At 46.9% G+C, this 26,297-nt stretch overlaps 1 protein-coding gene across 1 annotated transcript; it reads right to left on the minus strand.

Annotated features, from left to right (window-relative positions):
* Window positions 1-1,401: 1,401 nt before the first annotated feature.
* Window positions 1,402-25,268, minus strand: LOC119407259 (uncharacterized). The gene is made up of 3 exons (XM_037674145.2): window positions 24,940-25,268; window positions 14,912-15,086; window positions 1,402-1,648 (listed from the first exon to the last, which is right to left on the minus strand). The coding sequence occupies exons 1-3, from the start codon at window positions 25,084-25,086 to the stop codon at window positions 1,521-1,523; spliced, it is 450 nt and encodes a 149-aa protein (XP_037530073.1). The 5' UTR covers window positions 25,087-25,268; the 3' UTR covers window positions 1,402-1,520.
* Window positions 25,269-26,297: the final 1,029 nt, after the last annotated feature.

Below are 26,297 nucleotides of genomic sequence, written 5' to 3' on the forward strand. Positions count from 1 at the left end.
GGAGCCAACGGGAATAAAATGTGATAATATGAGACACAAAGGAAAAAAGAAGGCTGTATGACATATGAACGTGGTACAGGGCACGACACTACCCAAACTTCGACTCTAAGTCCGTAAGAAGTGCGACAGCGCGCTCGCCTCCTACCCCACTGGTCCCGGACTGCGTACTTCAGCAACCATAAAAAGTGGCTGCACCTAGGCGTCTAGTGCATTGCTGTGACGACCCTTGCACAAACAAAGCTCCAAATTTTAATCGCAACAGCACCGCCAGATTTATTTTGTGTACCTCACTCTCAGTGCACCGGTATTCCGTTCACCCCTCTTCCCCCGCTTCCCCCTTTCCTACCCGCAAGAGATCATTACATAGGTTTATTGCTGTAACTTAAGTGGAGAATCATGACTGTGTGTTGATAAGGCGTGCAAGTTCGTTACGTTTTCAGGGAACACCGCGACAACATTACCGAACAAACTTCGGAGATGTGGCATAAATAATGAAGCCACAACACGTGATTCATTTTAATTACAAAAATTTATTACTGAACGGGACCCCCTACGAATACGTTGCATCATAAATAAAACCAAAATACTTGTCACAAATATATTCAACGTTAGACACCAATTGAAAGCAACCTACAGAGGGTTGCTTATCGTCAAACCTGACAGTGCAAGAAGCCCTCGAAAACAACTGTGCTGCACTGCTGTCTGCAAAGATAATGTTACTCATGAAATTGTTTTTGGCCGGCAAATGTTAACACAAAATGAACGGGTACAATGCGCTCCATGTTCAAGACTTTTACCTATGCGTCACTACTCAAAATACTTGAAAGGAAGCTTTGTTTTCATAATGAGAAGTAGTCATTGAAATGGGTAATTAAAGAACATCCGATGCATACAAAAATTTGATAGATCAATCATATGTCGTTCATAGAGTCAATGCACCGCCTACTTTAAGATGCGGTTCGCATTACGACAGATAGTTGTGTGTGGTTTTTTTTTGTTTTTTTTTTAGGACAACGTTCCTCCTGAGGCCTTCCTACTCACTTTCGGCAACGAAGTGTAGTTATGGCGATGAATTGCAATCGAATTAAGTTCCTCTTGAATGGAGATGAAGCCTTCCTTACAGCTAGCTAATCGTATTTACCCGAGTATAACAACCACTAGGTAATCTTGGCTAGCATGGTCTGATGTTGCCTAACTGTTGCCTAGTGCAGGCTTCCTGTTGTTGTAACATCAACAGTCCCTTCTTTCATTCTACATTCAATGTTTGACTCGTCTGCTGATTTTGTTTTTCGCTCTCACGCCGAAGCAGTAGTTGGAGAGTAATGAGCGAGTCTGTGGTGCACGGTGACATATGACACACATATTCATATTCGATTAATTTTTCTTTTCTTTTTTTTGTATAAAAATGCGAAGATAAGTTTAATTGAATATACGAAGCGGCAAAGAATTCCTACAAAGCACGTTCGAATAGCATTGGATGGGCCTCTGATGGATGCCTCTGATGGATGCCCCTGATGCCGCTAGGGCGTGGAGAACTGCTGCGTCTGCCGGGTCCCTGACGTCACCCGACGTTGACCTTGGGTCTCGGGTACGCATACGCCGTTGTCGCCGAAATTGTGACGTCGATCACGCCTCAGGGAGCAGATACCTGCGAGAAAAAAAAGAACATTTGAAGTGTATAATAATCACTTCATGCGTCCGGATGATTTGTTTCGCATTGCCTCCGTGATCCAACCCTTTTCGACCAAGAGACGATGTCGTGTGATGCCGTCATCACTCTTAAAAGGTCACGCGGATTTTTGTCCAGACCTTACGAGACATTCGCGTACTCCTGCAAGACCGTAAGGTCTCGCAAACTCTCGCGCAGGGCCCACAAACGGGAGCGCCAACATAGACACTTGAGGCTTTCACCTTAAAAATAGGATCGAAATTAAGGATTTCTTCACTCCACACCAATCCCTGCTTTCGAGGGAAGTGAGCCCAATGCGCTTCCAGTGAATCTTAATGTACGAGATTACGTTGATTTAGATACCATACATACACGTAGGCAAAAAGACGTTGCCACGAAGAAAGGATGCTGGCCTGTTATTTCAAGATGAAAAACTCAAAAAGCATATCGCCAGTCACACAGGATTACAAAGGTAATTACCAAAACCAGCCGTAAGCTGACGTGTACGAAACTACTTGATATACGAAATGTCACTAAACAGAAACAGGTCATAGAACTTCATGAGCTATTCAGCTACTTAAAAACACTAGATGTCACGCGTAACACTGCTCCGAAACAAGAGTGAAATGCTCTTACATTGAATAGAGCTTTGACGAAGCAACGTATACTTCGGAAATCGTGCTTTTCGAGGAGATTCGAAACGGACACATAATAAAGTTACAACCTGTACTTGCGGACTGCTTTTTACAAGGCGCTACCCTCGTTTCTTTGTGTTTTTTCACAGCGTGATTATTTCTTTACTCAGGAAGCCCACAGTCAAACTTTGACCTTTATGTCCCGCCATCAAACAGTCGACCCCACACACTAGAATCATGTCATGACGCCATGCACTTGTAATACTACTTACCCCGTATTTGTATACAGGGTAAGTACTAAGGTAAGCAAGGGGTAAGTACTGCCACGGCCGGGCTAGACCGCACGCGCGCTTCTTTTCTTACGGCCTTCTCACCCGCCGCGAAAGCAATGGGAGAGTTTCTCAGTATGTTTCGCCGCCCGTCGGCGGTAGGGGCGCTGCGACCCTGACCGTGCATCTCCTGCGCCGCGCACTCGGCACAAGAGCGTTGCTCGATGTGAAACCGCGGAAGGGGGGTTCTCGACGGAGAGGGGGGAGGGGGATTATTCAGGAAGTCGGGGGTAGAGGGAGGATCGTCTCTTTAAAAAAAAAAAAACTAATGTTATCAGACGGCTCGCCGCATAATGTAGGTATGCATGTGCCCGTGGAGAATACAAGCTTAAACTCAGTAAAACTGCGGAAGAATCGGCTAACGAGGCATAATGCAGGAGGGTAGCGAATTGGGCGAGTTGGAAAATGCTCATGATGGTTAGCGCAAACGCAACACGGACGAAAAGAAGAAAAAACGACGACACAAGCGCTATCTAACAACTGAATGTTTACTGGAAAAATCACAAATATATATATATATATATATATATAAAAGAAAGAGAAAAAACAACAAACCCGCACATGCGCCAAAGATAATTGACAGATAAAAACGTGTATGCTAACAAAACTGCCCTTTCCAGGAAAGACACTTCCTCATCAATCAACGCGATAGAAGGGCAGCTCACGCAGTTCTCTTTCTTAGACATGTATATTTGTGATTTTTCCAATAAATATTCGGTTGTTAGATAGCGCTTGTGTCGTCGTTTTTTCTTCTTTACGTCCGTGTTGCGTTTGCGCTAACCATCATGAGGCATAACGCAGGAGGCATGAAGCACTGGCAACGATCAGAGAGAGATATAAACAACGGTGCACCTGTTCTGCAAGCAGAGAGCATCAAATACCTTTGGCCCTTGGTCTCGTTGGACAACGAGGCCGCAATTAAGAGAGGTCGCTTACATAAATGACGAGCACGCCTTCCCCTTGCTAGCTATTTTCTATTTCTTTATTTTTCCAAATATATTTGGAGTGGTTTTCAGGGCTAAAAGCTGCAGTCTGCAGCTTGACAGCTCTTTGAAACACGTACGTGAGTTGTATCTCTAAGGGTTGAAAATAACTGCGTATAGGGAGAAAGAAAGTAAAAAAAACAAGAGAGTACTAGAGAGAGAAGGTGTCAACACCACCTGGAAACATTAATTGCGGGGACCCCGAGCTCTTTCGCGTTCCTTTTGTTAGCGTCAGGATGGCTGGGCCGTAAAATAAGACACAATAGAAAACGCAACGCACGACACACAGTTAAAAGGGAAAAAGAAGTTTACATTTAATTCTCAACAACTTGGTTACAACGGAAAACTCATAACACAAAGTCGCATACGCACAACCGCTCTCGCACCGCTCAAACGCACAACCGCTCAAATCGCTCGCACTTTTCAGACTCTCCTCGTCGCTTATTATTATTACAGACCTCGGATGTGACTCTTGCGCTGCGCTGCTGACGACCAACAACAGGCAGCATCAGCTGTACAAGCTACTGCGAGCACAAGACAGGAACGAACTACACTACCCGAGGCCTGAGTTTCTGGCTCTTTTGGTCAAGATAGTGGTCTTTTTTCGATAAGGCCTCCGAACACCTGCCACGCAGGAATGTGCTAGAAGTTTTGGAAACAGCAGTCAAGCCCTACTTGCAACGCGCTCCCACCTTAAGCTGCCCTGAAGGCATTGACGACAGCCACTCCCGACGATCCGCAGATCTCATAGCCGAAAAATTCCTAAGATTTTTCCTCGTCAATCACTTAAACCAACTGACTGACGCAAACGACAAGCCTTCTACCTACGCACACAAGCCGACTAGGTAGCATTTTAGGTTGTGAACGAGACATTTGTGAAGTCCGGAAAAGTTTTCACTTGAAAGGGTTCAACTATTTGCGAGTGCTTACGAGCAATAAATATTTATTTCTAAACCTCAGAATGTCTACACGTTTGATGGCGGAGAGCTGTACTCCCGGCTCTTGCATTTATACGTTCTTGGATAAGCTTAAGCTCGATGCACGTTGTGCATATAAGAAGTCAAAATAAACCATTTGTGCGTCTTCAACGATTAGGCAACTTGTTTTCCAACGCGCGGTGAGTGAAGAAGCGCGCCCGAGCTCATGTGCCGGCGTTGCGCGCGCTGCACGGAGCGGCGGAGGAGGGTCTAGAGTCACTAGAAAAATTTCAGAGTATCGCATCTGTTTTCCGCGCGCCGCCACCGACGCGATTGGCTTACTCGCATCACGAGACCTCTCGCCGCCATATCCCTTCCAAGCGCTTTGGGTGCAGGCGCGTTGAATGCAGAGCGCGGCCGGACATTTAGAAGTACCACGGTCCCTAGAAGCACTTCGTCGCTTTTTTAAACGCGTCATGCTGGTGCCAGAGTAGCTCACCAGTAACCGAACGTTGCTGGTGAGCTACTCCGGGAATTTCGTATATTTTTGAATTCCGTGTGGAAAACATTAACGTCAAAGAGCGTCGTACGTGGCTGCATAGTTGGCCGCGGAATGAATTCGCCCCCCTCGAAGAACACTCCTTTCTGCAGTGAACTACACAAACTGTGCTGGAAAAGATGTCATGCAACAGGATACTTCACCTTTACGGTTCGCTATGTTCAGCGATATTGAAAACTACATACTACATACCTTTCTATTTGCTCGGCTGTTTATATCTCGACCTGTTGAACAGATTGTGCATGCATTTCGAGTTATAATTGTGTCACGCACGAGAGCGAAATCGAAGACTTATTAAAATAATAAGTTTCCTGTATACCTTGAAGGCAATTGTCGCGTGATCATTTGCCACTGCGCAAAACTGAAGCGTGGAACTCTGTTGATAAACTTGATATAAGGCAATGTTATTAAGCGTATTTTATTTTATTTTTTTCCAAAAAAAATGTTGCTAATGCTGCATTGCGCCGAGCGCACCCTTACAATACTGTTTAGTGGGTGAGAAATGGTCACAGAAAAAAAAAACGGCTTATCCTCCCACGCATTGAGGGAATCGATTTCATGCGAGCTCTAGCTCGTATACACATACTGTGTTGCAGTAGCATGCGCATTAAAAATTTTCGGGGTGTGCTATTTCTGATCAAAATAACATAAAGCACTGCGCCGATGAAGTTTTAAGAAGAGTGCATTACAAAAAAAAAAGTTGAAATTAAAAGCACTGCAGAAACCGAACCCCAGCTGTTTACGGGCTGGCAACGCCAAAAAAAAAAAAAACTGTCGGAACACAGGAAAATATTTGCAAATGCACTGTAACGTTGGGAATATTAAGGAGACAAAAAATAGGAAATGAAACAACTGAGTAGTGACGTCAATCACTTTTGATGCTACGTATCTGTTAGGAAATGACAATGTATTCGCAAAATAAAATGCACCTTACCTACCGCACGCCGATTCGCCTGTGCGTTCGGCTACTGGCGTTCCGAACTGAGACAAATACTTCACGCACAACTTCCACTTACCGTACACACACCACTTCTATTACAGATAACACCCAGCTGAACAGCAAGCATGGTGCGCAAGTAAGGTATGCGTCAGCGATCAGTCGAAGGACGCAATGCTGAATGTTCTCGATGTTCGATAATGCTCTCGAATGCGCTATCAAGTGAACACCGACGGCAAAGCTAGCGCAAACAGTCAACGTTCACCAAGTGTCGAAATAAAGGGCATCTCGTACGGTTATTACGCTAATGCAACTATACAGCTCCGGACCTTGCGAACACACCCGGCCGTGAAACGAAAGGAGACCGATGAAGCCACGAAGAGAGTTCGCGAGCACATGGCAACATTCGCCGCACGTTTCATTAGCTACACCGCTTACCGCGCAGTCGATTCACGACTGTCGATGACTCGAAATCACTTCTGATATCCTTTTGAAGAAACACACACTGACATATTGCAGTTACGCCGAGCGTAACACGGCATTGAGGCGAAAAGATCGGTCACTTCTCAACACACGCTACCAACGCGCCGGACGGTCCGGAAGGGATATGGCCGCCGCCGCCCAATGTTGCCCGCGTGCAGCCTACCTTTGCGGTACTCTGAAATTTTCCAGTGACTCTAGGAGGGTCAGGGTCGCAGCGCCCCCCTCAAAGCAGCGGCGAGAGGCATGTACTACACCCGATGCGCAGGCCGGAAGAAGCGAGCGCGCGCGTGCAGTCTAGCCCGGCCGTGGGTCGGACACGGCCGGGCTAGACCGCACGCGCGCTTCTTAGCGAGCGCGCGCGTGCGGTCTAGCCCGGCCGTGGTACTGCTTGCGGGTACGGCAGGGTAGTCGGTTGGTTGAACAAGTGCACGTGTGTGTGTGTGTGTGTGTGTGTGTGTGTGTGTGTGTGTGTGTGTGTGTGTGTGTGTGTGTGTGTGTGTGTGTGTGTGTGTGTGTGTGTGTGTGTGTGTGTGTGTGTGTGTGTGTGTGTGTGTCTTTCAAATGTGGGTTTTTATGTGTGAAAGTAGAGACATGACAGTGAGGAAAGATGCGTCCCAGTGGCCTGGAAGACGAGGTATAGGCGTTGGTGGCGATTGTCTGTGTTCATGAGGGCGGAGCCCGTTCTGCCACTGCGGGAGCGGGGTAGCCGGCCACGTCGTTACTCGCTGAACCAAGCTGTCGTTCGAACAGGGACGCCGCGGAAAACCTTAGGCAACCTTGGGCAACCTGTTGCTTAATTGCGAACTGTATGTGTGCGAGCGTGTCTGTGCGCGCAGGTTTCATCACATGAAGTGATGACAATAACTGCGGTATTTGTTTTTTTATAAACGCCGCTTTTCAGCGACAACTAAATTGATGATGGTTGTGACGATGACATCTATCTGCTTCTCCTTTTAAATGGGTTGGTGATTAGCATTGACCCAGCCTGTCCGTTACCTTCATGTACAACTCTATCTATAACACTCCAGCGTGTCGGCTATATCTCTCTGTGTTTCTTTTCCATACAAGCTTCTGTTTTCTAATATAATAATACTTGTTTGGGTTTGACGTCCCAAAGCCACAATATGATCACGAGGGACACCGTAGTAGAGCAGCAAGGTCGACAGTTGGGCTAGTTGGTAAGGTTCCATAATATTTTAATAACTTCTGTATGTTTTCCTTTCCTTGGTTCTTCTAATAAATCTGCCAGTTGCGAGTAAGCGCTCGTCTGTGAACTTCTTGTCCTTTGTCCCGTCTTTTGCGCTGCTCTAAAATATTATGGAACCGTAGTAGAGGACTCAAGAAATTTCGACCACCCGTGGGGTTCTTCAACGTGCACCTAAATCTATAAGTAAACGGGCTTAAAGTATTTTCGCCTCCATCGCAAATGCGGCCGCCGCAGCCGGGATTCGATCCCGCGACCTTCGGGTCAGCACTCGAGCACCATAACCACTAGACAACCGTGGCGGGGAGCTTATGTTTTCGTAATGCACTGTTACCTAGGACGGGACAGAGCACACATGCTCAACGCTTGAATCAGGCCGAAAATGTGCACGAAGCTCTGTTCGTTCACGAAGCTCTGTGCAGCTAGCAGGTGCGATCGTATGGTGAGGTCATACATGTAACAGCAAAGCATATGCATGTGACCCTTTTGTCACAGCAGCGACTGCTTGTATGCACTCTTTTTGTCTCACTCCTATGTCTCTAGCCCCCGCGACCTATTTATTTCTGGGAGGGAAACCGAATCATTGTTTTAGTTAAGCGGTTCAGTAAAACTTGCTGCTGAGCGAGTCGGTTCATACTTGCAAGGAAAAAAATGGATGCGCGCAAACTACAGACAAGGACGCAGACACGGACGAGCGTCCGTGTCTTCTGCGTTCTTGTCTATAGTTCGCGCGCATCCATTTTTACAGCGAAAGCTGTTATGAGATCATTTCATCGGCCGTTTTTGGCGCCGTAGTTGTCCGCCGCCGCCGCCGCCGCCGGTGTCCGTAACCAGTATCGCTCGAAATAAGAAAAAAAAAACGAAATAAGAAAAAAAATGCCAGGATGGAACGAGGTTCGAACCAGGGCCCTCTGCGTGGGAGCCCAATATTCAACCTCTGAGCCATGCCGGTGCTTGAAACTGCTTTGCAAAAAGGTCCTATACAGGCTTCATGTCGGGAAGGAACCACATTAGCATATGCAGTATAGCGTGATAGAAGAGTAAAATAAGCACCAAGCGTCGCACAACGCGAATTCTGTAACAAGGCATCACACAATGCGAATTGCGCAACGAGTAGGTTGTTGAATGCTTCCAACCCATTACAAAGGGCTCTGCCATAATTCTTCATCGTCATCAGGCACAGCATCAACAAAGTGCGCAAAATGCCTCACATGGGTTTAGCAGGTACCAACGCTCTCCGTAGAATGACGAAAAATGGCACAGTGCCTGCTGCCCTACTTCTCAAAAACTACAATGATTTATAGCGTAGTGGGTTCCTCGCAAGTGCACTTGAATTGGTTGCCAAGGAAGCCCATAAGCGCATGATTCACTTCCTCGGGGTCTCAGTAAAATTACAATGATTTATAGCGTAGTTGGTTCCTCGCAAGTGCACTTGTATTGGTTGCCAAGGAAGCCCATAAGCGCATGATGCATTTCCTCGGGGTCTCAGTAAAGTTCTACGCCCCCCCCCCCCCCCCGTCTCTCTCCCACGTCAACGTATGTTATACAGCATGACGGGAGAGGGAAATAGCGATCGGGCGTCACCCAATGCAAATAACACAACTAGTGGGCCGTTTAAAGATTCCAACCCATTACAAAGTGCTGAGCTATAATTCTTCATCGTCATCAGTCGTCGCATCAACAAAGTGCACATAATGCCTTACAGACGTGTAGCTGGTGCCCCGCTTCTCCGCAAAATGACGAATAATAGCTTAGTAGGTGCTTCCTAACTTCACAAAAATTGTGATTTATGGCGTAGTGGGTACCTTTCTAGTGTACTTGTATTGTAGCCCCAAGAGAGCTTAAGGGGCTATAGAAACGCCGCTCTTCCAGCTTTCGCTGTGACTGTGCTGCGGTTTCAGCGCAGGCCTGGCATTTTTTTTCTTGTTAGTTAAGCGTCCTACCTACTCTTTCAATTCGATCTTACGTTCTCGTATGCGTGTGTGTTGTAAACTATTTTACAGAATAAACAAAAAATTCAGTCACCACTGCACCCTTAAAACCATCAGACAGCGAAGTAGTAAGCGAGCGAACGAGTGTATGTGCTTAGCGAGCGAGAGAACGTGCATCGTCACCGTCATCATTTTGTTTTGTTTATTTCCTTATTCACCCCCTCTGGTCACGTGACCTGCTTGACGCCTACTACTACTACTGCCAGTAGCGTAGCCAGTCATTTTTTTTTTTCGGGGTGGGGAGGCGGTAGAGGGGGGTTCAACCGTTCTTTATGCTCATGCGTGCGTTTGTATGTGTCTGCGTACATATCAGTGCCTCCTCTAGAGGAGGCGCTGGTACATATACACAGGCAAAATTGAAATTTTTTCAAAGGGGTTTGAACCACCTCCTCCTCTCTACGCCAGTGACAACTACTACTACTACTACTTACTACTACTACTACTACTACTACGACTACTACTACTACTACTACTACTACTACTACTACTACTACTACTACTACTATTACTACTGCTGCTGCTGCTGCTGCTGCTGCTGCTGCTACTACTACTACTACTACTACTACTACTACTACTACTACTACTACTACTACTACTACTATTACGACTACTAATACTATACGACGACGACGGCACAGGGTAGACTAAGACACCTCTCCTGTAAGAAAGGGTCTGTCTTTCGTCGCGATCCCAATGGTTAAAAGTTGGGAAAAATGCGACTTCGCGTCAGTCCTTCGCGCTATTGAGCGACCATTATGCGCGACATTTCGCGGTATATTCTCGTCCGCTTCCTCTCGACACCTGCGCTGGGCCACGATATAAGGTAGCCGCGCCGCCGACCACCACCATCGGAGCGGGTCGCCCCGTCGGAACAACAGGACCCGTCCACACTTCCATTCACAGAGATAAAAACGGAAATGAAGAAGATAATAGCGGAGCGACCGAACTAATTATGCGGCCAGCGAAGCGTGGAGCTGCCACTTGTGAGAGGGGACCCGCGTCGTCGGTTCTACGGAGGGGGCCTGCCCTCGCTTGGGCGGCACGCAGACTGCGTCGGTGTATAACGGGATTCTACAGTGGCCGCCGGGCGAGCAGTCCGCAACGCGGAAAGAGCTCGCCGTGCAAGTAATACTCGTGCCAGCATCGCAAGACCCGCCTTTTCGTGAGTCCCTGAACTTCACGCCTTCAGCCAGAACTTCACGTGTGATGCCGCGAGACTTACCACAGCGGCAGCTGGCAACGTTCCACGAGTGTTCAATCGAAACGACTGGCTTCTCGTACCCGAGGTGATCTGTAGTCCGCTTGAGTGCCAATTGTCGACGGGAAAATCATAAAAGGTGGACCGGCAGTTGATTTCGTCGACGTTCGAATCGTTAACAGAGTGTTGAGCAGTTTCGGCGTCACTCGACAAGCGATGATCTCCGATGCCGTCAGCCCCAATAAGGCAACGTTTCCATCACAATGCCTGCCGAATTGCCGTCGACGTAAATGAAACCGCTCCTTCGAATCTCACTAAGTGAAGAAATGGCCTCTAGATTCATTCTGACTTGAGCTAAATCTGCACGCGACAACGAAACGCAGACGTGCCAGCTGGGAGTGTCGTTGTATTTGACTCCTTGGTGATTCGAAAACAAGATTCCTGGTAGCAATTGAATACACCGGAAGTAGTTGAGAGAAGTTAAGAGGAGTTAAGTAGTTAATAGTCGTGTGGTTTCGCAAATGCGGATTCGTAGGTGCTCAACAGGCCTCGTACCTTGAGAGAAAGAGCGGCAGCCACGGAGTTCTGCAGCAAGAGACTGCGTTATTCGATCAACTGTCTACTGTAGCGAAAGTCTAAAAACTGACTTTTGATTTCATACAAGTCCGAGCGGGTCACTGACGGTGAATAAATGTGATACAAGCCTGCACGTGCCGCTGTGTGAGCTATCAGAAACCCGTAAAGATGCCGAGAAGCATTGCCGCTTGAGCCGCAACGTGGTGCACCGCCGCCTCCAGCTGACTGCGACCTCGTGAGTCCGGTTTTTTGAGTCGACGCATTTTAATACGCAGGCCGGCGCGTTGCTTTTTCATTCAGCGAGCGCGTGGCATGAAAAGCAGAAGAGGATCGAGGAAGGCAAACCGGACTTTTTCCCGCCAACGCCGTGAAAGTGGGTCGCCATACGCAAGGGCACAACGCCAACGAGTCGACAGTGCTCGGCGAAGCGGCGAGGTGGAGCCACTGCCGCTGTGTTTCGATGCTGCCTCTGGAGTCGTCTGCTTCGTGTAAACAACAGTCCACATGCCGCACGTGGTAAGCGAATTTATTCACTTTGCGTCTTTGTTGGCTTTTTTTTTAAACAGCCTAGCCGTTTAAGGGGACAGTAAAGAGCAAAACGATTTTAGTCATATTAGTAAAGTACTCTTTCACGATACCAAAAACACCACGCTTGCTGCGAGAAGACGCTTAGTAAGCGAGAAAACGCGCAAAAACAATATGTGGGTGGCGACGCCGCCTTGAAGTTTCCGCACCATTTGCCGTGACGTCACATGTTTTGACGGCGCCTACCAGGAACTACGTAATTCCTAATCGGTAAAAATGAAGTACATTGTCCTCTGAGGGGGCCATAGACTTGACACACCAAGTTTGGGGTAATTTTGCTCAGCCAATGGCGCCAAAATACGATATATACACTTTGAAATCCGTGACGTCACGCGGGGAGATTACGGCGCGAAATGTAAAAATGAAACTTTTAGCTTGATTTTCTCCTCTATTAATAAACCTGTGATGGCGAAATTAACGACATTAGAGTTCTTAAAGGACAATTTATCGATCTAAACCGATTAATTGTTTATCTTTAGTATCCCTTTAATGTACACTGACGTTTGGATGAATTGAGCCTGCTGCATAATTAATGCGCCTTCATTTGCCTTCATTTTGCAGTGCACACTTGCATATGATCGCCTTGCTGAAGGCACTACCATGCTCGACAAGTCCTTAGACGTGGAGCTTTCCGTGAGCCATATGTCAAAAGTATAATGTTTCTTTGCTGAAAATGAACACCAACTGAAAACGAAATTGCATTATGTTCTAGTCTGAGATTTGATTCTGCATATGCAAAAATAACACGAATGGCTTAAGGACAAGTAAATATTTCAAAACGGTTAATTAAGAATAGTTGCTATGATATACAAATTAACGTATTATGACACTGCATTTCTTGCAAGAGAATATCGAGTGCTATGAAATAATGGTATGTGAATTTGACGCATTTAGAGACAATTCTTCATAGGCCGCACCTGAAAGGAATAAAGGAGCACTGACACAAACCTTATAAAATTTTGTATCCTCGCTCTAAATAAAAACACTGGTGTCGAGAACCTTAAAAAGAGTATCGTGGAATATATTTTTTGGGACTGCTGCCTTTAAAAAAAAAGACTTTTGGTTTCGATATCGAGGGGGCTGTTTCACAGTGACGTGTCAACACAGTCTGACGTATGTCTAAGTCACGTGGGCACAGCAACTCGTGACGTACTAGCAGCAGCTTTACTGTCAGTCGCATGTTGTGCACGTAAACAACTATGAGTGAATTATCGTCCAGTAACTCCTACAGGTATTTTGGCCGCATGCAGCAAGCAGAGTTCGCAAACCCAGCAATCTTTGTTGACTCGTCATGATAATGTCCATTGCGGTGGTGCTGGCTTGCAGATGCCGGGCTACCAGAACTTTAAAATCGAACTAAATTATCTTATACATGTTTCCTGGCTCCGGTGTGTGGAGAGCGTTAATACTGCATGACAAGGAAGAGAAAAGAGAAAAACGTTCCTTGTTTGTTGCCTCAGAAACGTGTCAGTACTAATTTAACATGGTTGTCTAACTGTGCTTTTTATAGCTAATCGATCAGTTAGAGAGTTGAAGCCGTGCCACGCACGTGAAGTCAATGACAGGTAATGTGTATGCCGAGTTCTTGCAGACATGTATCCTTCTGAGCCGTTACTGCACAGCTTCTGCAATGGAATGCTATCTGACACAATTCTACTGCCATGTTTAACCGTATACTACCAGCAGTGGTTCGCCTTGGCTAACAGATGTGTAGCCAGAAATTTTTTTCGGGGGGGGGGGGGGGTTCAATCATACTTTATGTGTGTTCGTGCGCGCGTTTGTATGTGTGCGTGCCTATATACGCAAGCAAAACTGAAAATTTTCGGGGGGGGGTTGAACCCCCCCCCCGAAAATTGGCTAATGTTGGCAGATATTGGCTAAATGGTTACTAATGTCGGCTCCTGCTGGCTAATTAACGTTAGCTAAATAGTGGCCAACTTGTACCAAAAATGGCTAAGTTATTGCTAAGGGTGACTAGTGCAGCGCTGGCTACCTATTGCCGAATGTCGGCTAGCTTTGGCTAAAGGTTGATAAATCTTGGCTAGTGTTACCAATGTTGCTTATCCACTGTCATAACAGCAACATCGTCTCCACGAAATATCAATCCAGTGATTAGATTTCCCGTATAATTTTCGTAAAGCGCGCCAATATACATATGTCCAAATCGTCACCTTATCGCCTTATGTACGCCTCTACGCAGCTGCCTCACGACATTTCTTCATTGATTAGTCGGTAAGTCATACCATTGCCAAGTTTGTGAACTTATTGGCATTAAGTAATTAGGATCTCAAGTTCCTTATCACTATTATCACATTGCATGTTTTTGCTGCATGCTCCCATCTAATGACATGAAGCGCCGCAGTGACGATAGCTACAATGGGTGAGGAAAGTTTGTTTGTAAATCCCAATATCCAAAAAAATAATTAATTAATTAATTAAAATGTCACTCAGTCCCTCATGCAATCGCCTAAGACTACTGAAAGGCGAAAGCCGTCTTCTTTTTATTCCCCGTCGATTGTGTTGACCCCTCCCTAAAGCTTTCCTCACCAATCGTGGTTTTGCGGTGCCTCCGTGATCGGACCACCTTTCACCAAGCAACGATATGTCATGTGGTGACGTCAGCATGTGACGTGACGCGACGTGGCCCTACTGTGACGTCACTATGACGTGTGGTGTCGTCACTGTTTTTGTAACATGCAACGTCATGATGACGTCATCGCATGATGATGATTTCTTGCAACGCTCGTGTTCACGCCGCCGACGGTCACCTTTTCGCGTTTGATGAGGCATCTAAGGCTATCGCCTTTATAAATAAATAAATAAGTTAATAAATAAAGCGTACTACCTTGTAGGCAGGGGCAGTGGTCCGGGTAGGCGCCTCCCTTGACTTGGCCATCGGTGCACTTCTCGCCGATGCCTGACATGAGCTGGCACGTGCGCGTGCGGTTCCTGGCCAGGAGACAGCACATCCCTGGCCGGCAGTGGTTGCTGTTACGGCACGGCCCACCAACGTCGTTTCTCTGCACGCACCGAACACGGCGACACGCAGGTTTAGCGATAATGTACCGCCATGCGCAAGCTGCCGCAAAACGTGTTAAATGCGCGCAGCATTTCTTTAGCTAGCGCGGCGGGATTCAGATGCAGCGTCCGCAAAGTTCCTTTAAAAAGCGCGATAAGGACAGCGCGTTGATACGCTGATACATTCACTATCAGTGAGGTACAGGTGCTCACAAAATAATTCGGAGCGCTGGACCTGTGGCCGCTCGTCGGCGGCGCACATCTGAGGAAAAATACAGCCGCGGCCTGCGCGTGCGTGGCATACCTAGCAAGCAAGCCCCCCTCCCTAGTGTATCTAGATAGGCGCTGCCTTTCGTTAAAAAAAAAAGAAGAAAAAATCGGTTTGTCCCAGTCAGCGCTATGACAAAACAACCGGGGTGATTTGCGCCTGTAGGCTACAGCGTGCTCGCGCTCTGTGCAGCGTAACCCCTAAGCGCACGCGTACTCCTTGTGGCATGACCTTAACTGACTCAATTATGAACTCTTAGTTAATGAACTATTGCTGACTAATGAACTTAATGAACTCTTAATTATTCCTAATATGGTGGAATCAGTCTTATCACGGAGTCTCTGATTGATGTTAACTAGTCTCTGTGACTCTTCTATCCCTTAATTACTTTTAATTAATTGAAGAACGGCTATTTGGGCTAGTTAGTTAAGATGCATATTGAAAGGGTTCGGTAATTAATGGTAATTAATATTAATAGTAACTCAGCAATCTACATTAGCACGCTTTAATAAAGGTGATGTCCGTATTTTGGTTTTGTTAATTACCCTAATTATTTTTAATTTGTCTTTGCACTCTTCAGTTACTCATTGATATATACTTGGTGCTTAATTCACGTTTACATGCTTTATTCAACGGTAAAGGTGCAGTACGCCGCTTTCTGATTTTGCCACTGCAAGTGTTGTGGACGACGGGCGGCCGGACAATCACATGCCGCGACTAATGAGTCAGTTAGGCCTTTCGCTTTGAAAGGCGCCGGTGCCCATTAACGCGCATGCGCGCGCGCGTATGCTCCACCGCGCGCTCAAGCCCGCACAGAGCGTTTTAGATATCGCATTCGTGCAGCCCCCCCCCCCCCCCCCCCCCTGTGAAACTCTAAAAGGCGCCAACTCCATTCTTTTGGAGCAAAGCAACACCTCTTTATATAGATGCACTGGCGAGAGAGGCGAGCTAGCTAGAGATATCGCGCATGCGCAGATCCTGGCACTGCTTTCTTGCTGGCGCGCTCCGCCAACGAGCGGCCACTTATCCGACGCTCTGAATTATTTTGTGGGCACCTGTATACAAAGCAAATGTGTGAAAGGTTCACTCTAGCATTATAATACATGCCTAGAATGAAATGCAGGGGGTGGGGCCGCCCCCCCCCCCCAAAACCATCTAAGGGGGGCGCCAAGCTACCACTGAGCTACGGCGGACGCCTTAGATCGGCGTTACAGCAACGGACGCGTTATTCGAAGGTCGCAGGTTCGGTCCCTGCCGGCGGCAAGTTATCCTTCCCTCCACTTTACTTTCTTCACATTTACATCTTAATTGCTACAAATAACATCCCCTATACTTTCCTTTGTTTTCTTGTCTGTTAGTTATAATTATTTAAAGTCCAGTGGAGTAGCATCAGGTCCACCGGCTCCGCCAAGACAAGTTTTTCGGTAACAATGAAAACGGACGTACACTTCTTTTTAAATTTAAATAGACGGATTAAATACCCTTTCCCCTGCATTACGTACATCTTTAGCACACTCCTAGCCGCAAACAATTCCGCAGCTGCTCCGGAAAGATATAAAGTGCCGGAGATGTTGCTTACGACGGCCTGGCATCCCTGTGAGCCACAAGATTTCCATTAGCGGCGGTTTTGCTCTTTCATCTCGACATTTGTGTTTACATGTTTATATCACCGCGACGAGGCGCGCCCTTGAGCATACATGCACTGTGTAACTGAGCGTCTACGCAATATAGCGTCTGCTCTACGAGTAATATGAGCTGTATCACGTACGTGCGCCGCCGGCACATGGAAATGCTCGCCTACATCACGTTTCCACGTATAGACCAACGTCTGGGAATACGTCAGAAAGGGCGCGCGCACGCAAAGGGTGCCGCCGAGATGATACGTTAATTAAAGCGTATACACGCACTTCACACGCCCCGCTCGCGCTATTTTTGCATAATACGGCTCTAATTGGCGCGTTGTCCTTGGAAGAGGACACGCCTCGAAAGATCGACTGCCAGAAGGAAAGAGAACGCGCACACACAAAAAATGTGTTCACTGATGAAGTTCGACAATTACCCTAATAGGGTGTCTGCCGAACACCCTTGGCTATCGAACGCCTTTGGGCGTAGAACACCATTGGTCGTACGCCACCCTTGGCCATGAAACACACTTGAACGTAGAACACCCTTGGTTATTACCCTTGGCTGTCGATCGCCCTTGGGCGTGGAACACCCTTGGCAATCGAACACCCTGGGCTGTCGATCACCCTTGACTGTACGGATGCTGTTGAAAAACCTTTTTTGTCGATCACCCTTGGGCGTGGAACACCCTTGGCAATCGAACACCCTGGGCTGTCGATCACCCTTGACTGTACGGATACTGTTGAAAAACCTTTTTTGTCGACCACCCTTGGGCGTGGAACACCCTTGGCAATCGAACACCATGGGCTGTCAATCACCCTTGACTGTACGGATACTGTTGAAACACCTTTTTTGTCGATCACCCTTCGGCGTGGAACACCCTTGGAAATCGAACACCGTGGGCTGTCAATCACCCTTGACTGTACGGATGCTGTTGAAACACCTTTTTTGTCGATCACCCTTCGGCGTGGAACACCCTTGGCAATCGAACACCGTGGGCTGTCAATCACCCTTGACTGTACGGATTCTGTTGAAAAACCTTTTTTGTCGATCACCCTTCGGCGTGGAACACCCTTGGCAATCGAACAGCGTGGGCTGTCAATCACCCTTGACTGTACGGATGCTGTTGAAACACCTTTTTTGTCGATCACCCTTCGGCGTGGAACACCCTTGGCAATCGAACACCGTGGGCTGTCAATCACCCTTGACTGTACGGATGCTGTTGAAAAACCTTTTTTGTCGATCACCCTTCGGCGTGGAACACCCTTGGCAATCGAACACCTTGGGCTGTCAATCACCCTTGACTGTACGGATGCTGTTGAAAAACCTTTTTTGTCGATCACCCTTCGGCGTGGAACACCCTTGGCAATCGAACACCGTGGGCTGTCAATCACCCTTGACTGTACGGATGCTGTTGAAAAACCTTTTTTGTCGATCACCCTTCGGCGTGGAACACCCTTGGCAATCGAACACCGTGGGCTGTCAATCACCCTTGACTGTACGGATGCTGTTGAAAAACCTTGGTCGTAGAACAAACACCTTTGGGCGTAGAACACCCTTGGCTGTCGACCAAACTTGACTTCACGTATGCATTCGGACAAACGGCAACACGGATGCATTAGATGTTTCATGACGGTGTTACCGCGACGTTGCGACGTACACAACTGAGAAAATCATTTGTGTAAACGCTCAAGAAGGCGGCGCTCACAAATAAGAGTCAATAAGAGTCACACTGAAAATAGAGGTATGAAAAAATTGGCCGCGTATCTGCGTGCTTCGCTGAAAATGTCGTGTAAAGACGATAGAAGAGGCGCTGTGTGAGATATGGACGCCATCTGGCAATACGTCGGGAAACATGAGTGCTGTGTTGCGTGCTGGTAGTCCCGGCGCAGCAGCAGGCGAAGACCGGCGGTGACCAACGCGACCGGCGGGGACGCCAGCCAGCCCGAAAACGCGGTTTGGCGCGAAGCGCTGAAGCAGAGAAACGTCCGCACTCAACGAGTACTCTCCACACACTCTTTTATTTACACGTCGCCTGGGTAAAACAGGAACGCCAGAGCGGCGCCCACAACCGGCAGCCTGAAGGCCGCCCACAATGCTGGTTTTTCATTTTTTAAATATTTTTTTCACCTTCTTGGCCTTCTCAAAACTAAAGTTTTTCAACACCAACCCATGGCATTCGTACAGTGCAACAGAACCGAAACCGAAACACAACAATGAGCTCGTGCGAAGGGCACGGAGGAAGGCAAATTTCAGCGCAGTCGCATTTTCATCTTTGTTGAAACAGCGCTCACTAGACGACGACGAAGTAAAAGAAGGCACAGGACAGGCAGCGCCTGTCCTGTGCCTTCTTTTACTTCGTCGTCGTCTAGTGAGCGCTGTTTCAACAAAGATGAACGCATACCAACTCGCTCAAGCTTCCATTCTTATGCATTTTCAGCGCAGCTTAAGAAACTAGGGTCCTTAAAATTACGTATGTATGCATTTTCTATTAAAGGAACACGCCACCTAATACTTACCTAGTGATGTTGCACCTCAGATATGCATGATATTTACTTTTTGATCGACAACGTTCACAAGTATGAACAGCCGTACCAGTTCAAGACGGCTGGCCCTTGGGCAAGTGGTTCAACTTTGGCCGAGTGGCTGAATCGAGGGACGTGCCGACAAACAGAAAGACAGACAGACAGACCAAAATTTCGATCATTACGTTCCATCTAGCCCCTACACAAGCTCTTCCGAAAATAGAGGGAGTCTCAGCACTCCCTTTCGTCTTCGGTGTACTTCTAAACCGTGCATAGAGGCAGGTCAGCATGTAAATCCGCCATTGTCGTGTTTAAAATTGGAAGCAAATTTACGCATGGTTCATTCCAGCAGTATAAAACACACATCTACAACAAAATGCCGCTGGTGAATGGGCAGTGTTGCTTGTAGCAACGATATAACGTCCACTACAACTCTTGTAAAGGTGTTTGCGTGATCCCTGTTACGGGAGTACTAAAGGGAGTTGCCTCCGTTGCACTCATTCGTGTTAACATAAGAGAGAACGTCTTTTTTTAACCACCCCTCTTTCTTGACAGCCTATGCGAATATAGAAAAGAATCTTAAGGAAAACCAGGCATGTCAAAAGAAGGTGGTTGGTCTTTCAAATACGTGGCTATATTCGCCTCTATTAGATCTTGTAGGGCTTGTTTGCAACCGGCAAAAACATCCAGCAGCCATATTCCCACACATAGAGAAGTAAAACAGAAAAAAAGGGGGAAAAGAAGTCCCTTGAGTGAGATCCTTTCAAGCGGTCTACGTTCGGCCTCAGCTGGCCTTTCGAAATCCTTAACTGCATGTCAGACGTCGCTTTGGAAGTCTTAGCCACTCTGACGAGAGAAGAGCCGCCGCTCCACTAGCGCATTTTTGTCCGCGCTTTTCATGTAGCCGGTGATAAGCTACCCAGGCTGTGTGTCGTGCGTCAGGTCAACAACACTCGTATTTCGTAATACACTCGTAAGTATTTCAAGGCACGCGCGTTCTTCGCGGGCATGGCGTGCGACGCGCGAACGTTGTGGAAGATGACGTACTTGCTGAATGGATGACGACCAAAAATATGGCGCTGACTGCGTGTTTCCGGCTCCGCAAATGCTTTAGCCGCGTGCAGTTAGCAAAATATAATAATATCTGGGGTTTAACGTCCCAAAATCACGATATGAGTATGAGATACGCCGTAGTGGAGGGCTCCGGAAATTTCGACCACCTGCGGTTCTTTAACGTGCACCTAAATCTAAGTACGCGGGCCTCAAACATTTTCGCCTCCCCGAAAATGCAGCCGCCGCGGCCGGGATTCGATCTCGCGACCTTCGGGTTAGCAGTGGAGTGCCATAACCACCAGACCACCGTGGCGGGGCGCAGTTAGCTAAAGCACAACAGCCTTTCTAGGCCACCGTTCAACCTTGCAAGAATTAGGAAATCCTACGGAGCGGCTTAGGCCATAATACGAAAAAAATACTTCGAAATCCGTGACGTCACATGATACTCACGTCTTCGTCTTTCACTGGCGCTCCTGTCTGCGCCCTATTCATTCTACAAGGTGAACAAATTCTGGTGCAAAATTTAAAAAAATGAGACTTACCACAATATTCTCCTTTAATAATTAACATTTAATGGCGAAATTAACGACAATAGAGCTCTGATAGCATAATTTGAGACCAAACTTATTTACTGTTTAACTTGAGTGTCCCTTCAACATTTGCCTTAAGTGTGGCATAATAGCAATCAGCTTTCCTGACCATGGCTAGGAGCGGCTTTTACAATGTTTTTCTCACCGGAATGATTGACAGCCCCTTGAGCGGTGACTGGTCGGGAGGAACCCTTTCAATAAACGGCAAGGAAATCATGTGTCACCACATTATCTTTATTAATGTTAAGTAATAAGGTTAAGTGATGTTAATGATATATCTGAGCTTTATTACCGTTAATTATTAAAGTTTAGTAATTGCTATGAACCGTAGTTTTCAAAAGCATAATAGTAATGTTAGGAATGTGACGGCCGGTGGTTTCCTTGCCCTCCATCGCCAGAAATGCTGCTGCCAATCAAGATTTAAAAAAAAAAAAGCTTTATCTTGAACTAGTGCGAGATGACGCATTCGAATAGGGAAGCAAGAAACATAGCGTTTGGTCGCATGCGTCAGTAATCCAGCTGCACAGTTATCTCTTAAAAAAAAGTAATAATGGCTGTCTTACAGATTGCCATCTCTAACGCTCCTTGTCATTGCGTGAAGCATTCGCTAGACTTATAGCTAATGTGCATTGATGTAATATGCATGTCTCGTGGAAGACATGCATGTTATGCCGTTCACGTCATAACCTGTCGTTCACGTTTGTCACTAATGAAAATCATGCCGTGCACATCCTGGTATATACCGAGGTAAAGAAACGAACACCGCGGCATTACGGTGACATCTTGTCATTTATGTCATAATAATCATTGTAGGAGTTCACGTCCCAGAAGCACGATATGATTACTAAACACGCCGTAGCGAAGGGCTCCGGAAATTTTGACCATCTGATGGTTCTTAAAGGGTACCTACATGTAAGTAAGCACACGAGCCTCTATCATTTCACTGTCGATATGCGGCCGCCGCGGCCGGGATTCGATCCCGCGACCTTCGAGGTCAGCAGTCGAGCACCAATAATCAACAGGCCACCGCGGCGGGTCATTTATGTCATGACATACATGACATGCATATAATGCTATCTACGTCATGACCTGTCATTCATGTTCTTCGTTCATTCGTGTTTTGCCGTGCATATTCTGATATATATGCCAGATTAACCAAACGACTACGAAAGCACCAAGACGCAGAAGGATGGCTGGACGGATGGATGCGTGTGTGTATTGATGGATACGGCAGGCACAGTGCCTTTGGTTCGCCAAGAAATGCTTCGCATTTAAATAGTGTTTTTCGCAAACTCTTGCGAGGTTTCATGTGCACTATTGAGTGCCTGCTTGCAAGAAGACGACGTTAATATACGTCCGAATAAAAAGAATGATTTACCATCGTTCGTTTCCCTTGCGCTTGCAAAAGGACAACCCACTCCTATGTCCGCTTCGAGCTACGAACGCGATTGCGCGAGAACGTACGGGTACTTTGCGTGGCCCGTAATTACCTTTGGCTCTTGGCACACGTTTCGCAGTAAAGTATTGGGTGGGCCCGCGTTACGTAAATAACTATACGAGGAACGAACGTTAACCAGTGCAATCACCAGCCGCTATTTAAACTTGGACTGACGCTCGGTAATCTCGGAACAAGGTTACTGGAAATCTTCACTGCTTTCTGAGCAGCAAACGCACCGTAAAATAATGCATCTTGGTTTTGTTAATGCGCAGCGAATGCGCGGGTATACAACCGGCGTCAAAATTTTAGAGACCACTATGTCTGAGAAAACTTTGAATTTCTCAGCAATTTGTGACTGTATTCGGTCGAACTGCACAGTACGTGTGTTATTAGCGCGTTTTAGAACCGGCCGGAAATCCCAATTCATCGCTGCTGTGCAAGTCGTACGGAAAACCATTATGGGGATAGAGTGCTGCAAAAACATACGAGGGGCACCGGGCAGAACACGTGCAGAAAGCTTTTCCTCTATCGTGTTCCGTTTGTGCACCGTAAACGGTTACAGTGTTTGTATCCCCTATAATACCAAAGCACCATATCTAACACAATCACAACTATACTAATACTGCCGCTGTCAGTTAAGGCTGAAGTTCAGGGGAAGATCGAAGGCTTGAAGAGGTGAGAAATCTTTGAATACGGGGTGTCACTGGAGGCGACGTTTCGGCAAATGTCGTGTCTTCTTCAAGAGTTCGAGTGATCAAATGAAGTCTTCTTCAAGTGGTCTTGTCTTCTTCAAGACTTCAAGTGGTCAAGTGAAGTCCTCTTCGAGAGTCTTGTCGTCTTCCTTGAAGAAGGCAGGACTTCTGTCTTCCTCGCAAGGCTTCAAGTGGTCAAGTGAATTCTTCTAGTGGTGTTGTCTTCTTCCTTGAAGAAGCCAACGTCACTTGCCGAAGCGTAGGCTCAAGCGACACCCAATGCTCAAGGATTTCTCATCTCTTGCTGCTGCCAGTGCTTCTTACTACTTTATGCTACCGCTATAGCACACAGTGAACGGGACATTTGTCTACCCTATACCACCCTGCGCATGGGTTTTCTTCGTAGCTTTGTGCTACAGATTCCGTTTAATTGTCAATGTCTTTCCTTTACAGGAACCTCCACCTCTGGATCTTTCGCGCAACTGATTCTTAGACTATATTCTCGTCAAGCTTGTTGTTTAGTTCTTCTCCATTGCCTCTTTCATCATAATACGACAAAAATGAAGTCACTATGAAGAATATTTCTACCGCTACTGTTACTAATAATGTGACTGCGCTACTACTCACACCACCTCTACTATTACGACTAGTACAATTCTAACTATGTTTTTATAGTGCACTGTTAGCACCACTGCCACCACCGCTATTACTGCCCCTTCTACTATGAGTACACAACAAAGTCACCACTACCATTTTGATAACTAGGTAGGCTACTTTAACTGGGCAGTAATAATAATAATAATAATAATAATAATAATAATAATAATAATAATAATAATAATAATAATCAATCAAATAATAATAATAATATCTCAGATTTTACGTGTTAAAACCCCGACTTGTTTATGAGGCACGCTGTAGAGGGAGACTCCGAAAAATTTCAATCATCTGGTGTTCTTTAACGTGCGGTGTCATCGCACAGTAAACAGACCTCCAGCACTTCGCTTCCACCGAAATGCGACCGCCGGGCCGGCATTGAACCCGCGACCTTCGGGTCAGCGGTCGATCACCGTAACCACTAGACTAACCGTGGAGAGTTGTGAGCAAGCTACTAGAACCGCTACCGCTACCACTCTTACGACTAGTACAATGCTGACTATACTTTCATCGTGTACTACAACTACCACCACCACTACCATCTCTTCTGCTACCACTGCTATGCTAAATATACTTTTATAGTACACCAGGCCAGTAGTCAGAGAGGCGGGGAGGGGGCTTGGCTTTCCCCCCGGAATAGTCTTTATAAAAATACTATACTACTAGGAGGATTCATTTCAAAACTAGAAATATAAAACTATTAATAAAGTAGTATTTAAAAAGTCACATAATTTACACACCGCGATTTTTACCGGAAATAATTACCGCAAAATAGGTGCTTTCCTCAACTAGTCAAGGCCTTCAGCAAGTGCCCTCCCCCCCTCCCCCCCCACCCCTGAAAAAAAATGCCCGACTAGGCCTGTGGTACACTATTACCAGCATTACCACCACCTCTATTACTGCCCTTACTACTAGAGTACACAACAGTGTTACCGCTACCACTTCGATAGCAAGACAACTCTTCATTTGACTGAGTAAATCAATGCAGTATCCACGCATTAGTGCCCACCTGGTTCGGGTGCTGACGGAATAGCACATCGTGTTGCTCCACTCTTCCGGCGTCGGGTACAACTTCAAACTGCATCTCGGCCGCAAACGCAGCCGCCAACGCCGCGCAGGCAGAGATCAGTATCACAGACAACTGACAAGTTGCCATCGCCCAACTCAGCCGCTTCGGCAAGCACGCTACAGGGATTCTCAGAAGGCGACACAGGTCGGCTTGCCGACGTACCACGGCGACTTCTGACCGACGTCTACGGTTAGACGAGCTGGAGCGGACTTAGAAGCGACCGGCAAGCAGAGGACTGCACAACCACACACACCGGCACGACAGAATGATCGCACTTCGGTCGCTTACGCTCTCACGTGTAAGAACATCTGAGGAAGATGAGACAAAAACATGCGAGTCGAGAGCTGAGGCGAGGAGTTGACGGCGGCCAATAGAGGAGGGTAGACTTGGGCTGGCGACCGTGCACGCACACGCACGCTCTTTCTCGAGCAACCCGACGGCGCAACGCGAAACCACCTCGAAGTAATGAGTGAGGGAAAAGCCTTTGGGGCCACCGAGGCGTCACGCAACTGCTCAACCCTTCTCCATCTCTTTCCCACCCCACCTCCTATTAAAGAAAGGAAAGGAGGAGAATAGGAAGGGGAGGACAACGCGCTTGATATAAAACGACTTCCGGAGCAGCAGTTGGACGCTTTTTCACACTTTATCGGGCGTCCTCTAAGACTAAAGACGAAAGAAAAAAAATAATAAGAGAAACTGCTTTGATGGAAGTTGTGTGCCGCGAGTCTGGAGATTGCGCGCAGGATGTTGGTCTGTTTCTCGTAAGCAACATTATTTCGCAAGGCGGCCAGCTATCGGGAAGGGTGCGCTCCACTTGACAAATCGCGTTGCAGCGCTTGCACCACAAAAGGCAAGGGCCGCTGACATAACTCCACATGTAACTGGCAGCGTCAGTCTCCCGTACTTAATTGGTCGCACTCGTTAAGCACTCCAAGCATCTCACCCTGTTCTGAAACGAACTTAAATGTTTCCGGTGACCTTCTATGACGTCCTGTTTACATTCGTTTGAGGATCTAAAGAGTTATAGTAAAGATAATAGCAATCTTTCGTCTCGTCTGATTAGAGGGAACAGTTCATGGAAAAAGAACACCACCACAATAGAGCAATGAGAGGACAGCAGTCATCCTAACTGCATACACTTCAGGGTTAGTGTGATTGTTTATACGTGCGTTCACGTTTCATATCTAGTACGGGCGGCTGGCGGCTGCGTTTAATGGAGGTCGCGGGTTCGATTATAGAAATGCACGTGAAAATTGCACGCATCAGTAAAATTCTGGCTTTGCGAAAATTTGAAGCTA

This window comes from Rhipicephalus sanguineus, chromosome 10 (genome assembly GCF_013339695.2).
Source record: "Rhipicephalus sanguineus isolate Rsan-2018 chromosome 10, BIME_Rsan_1.4, whole genome shotgun sequence".
Taxonomy (NCBI): domain Eukaryota; kingdom Metazoa; phylum Arthropoda; class Arachnida; order Ixodida; family Ixodidae; genus Rhipicephalus; species Rhipicephalus sanguineus.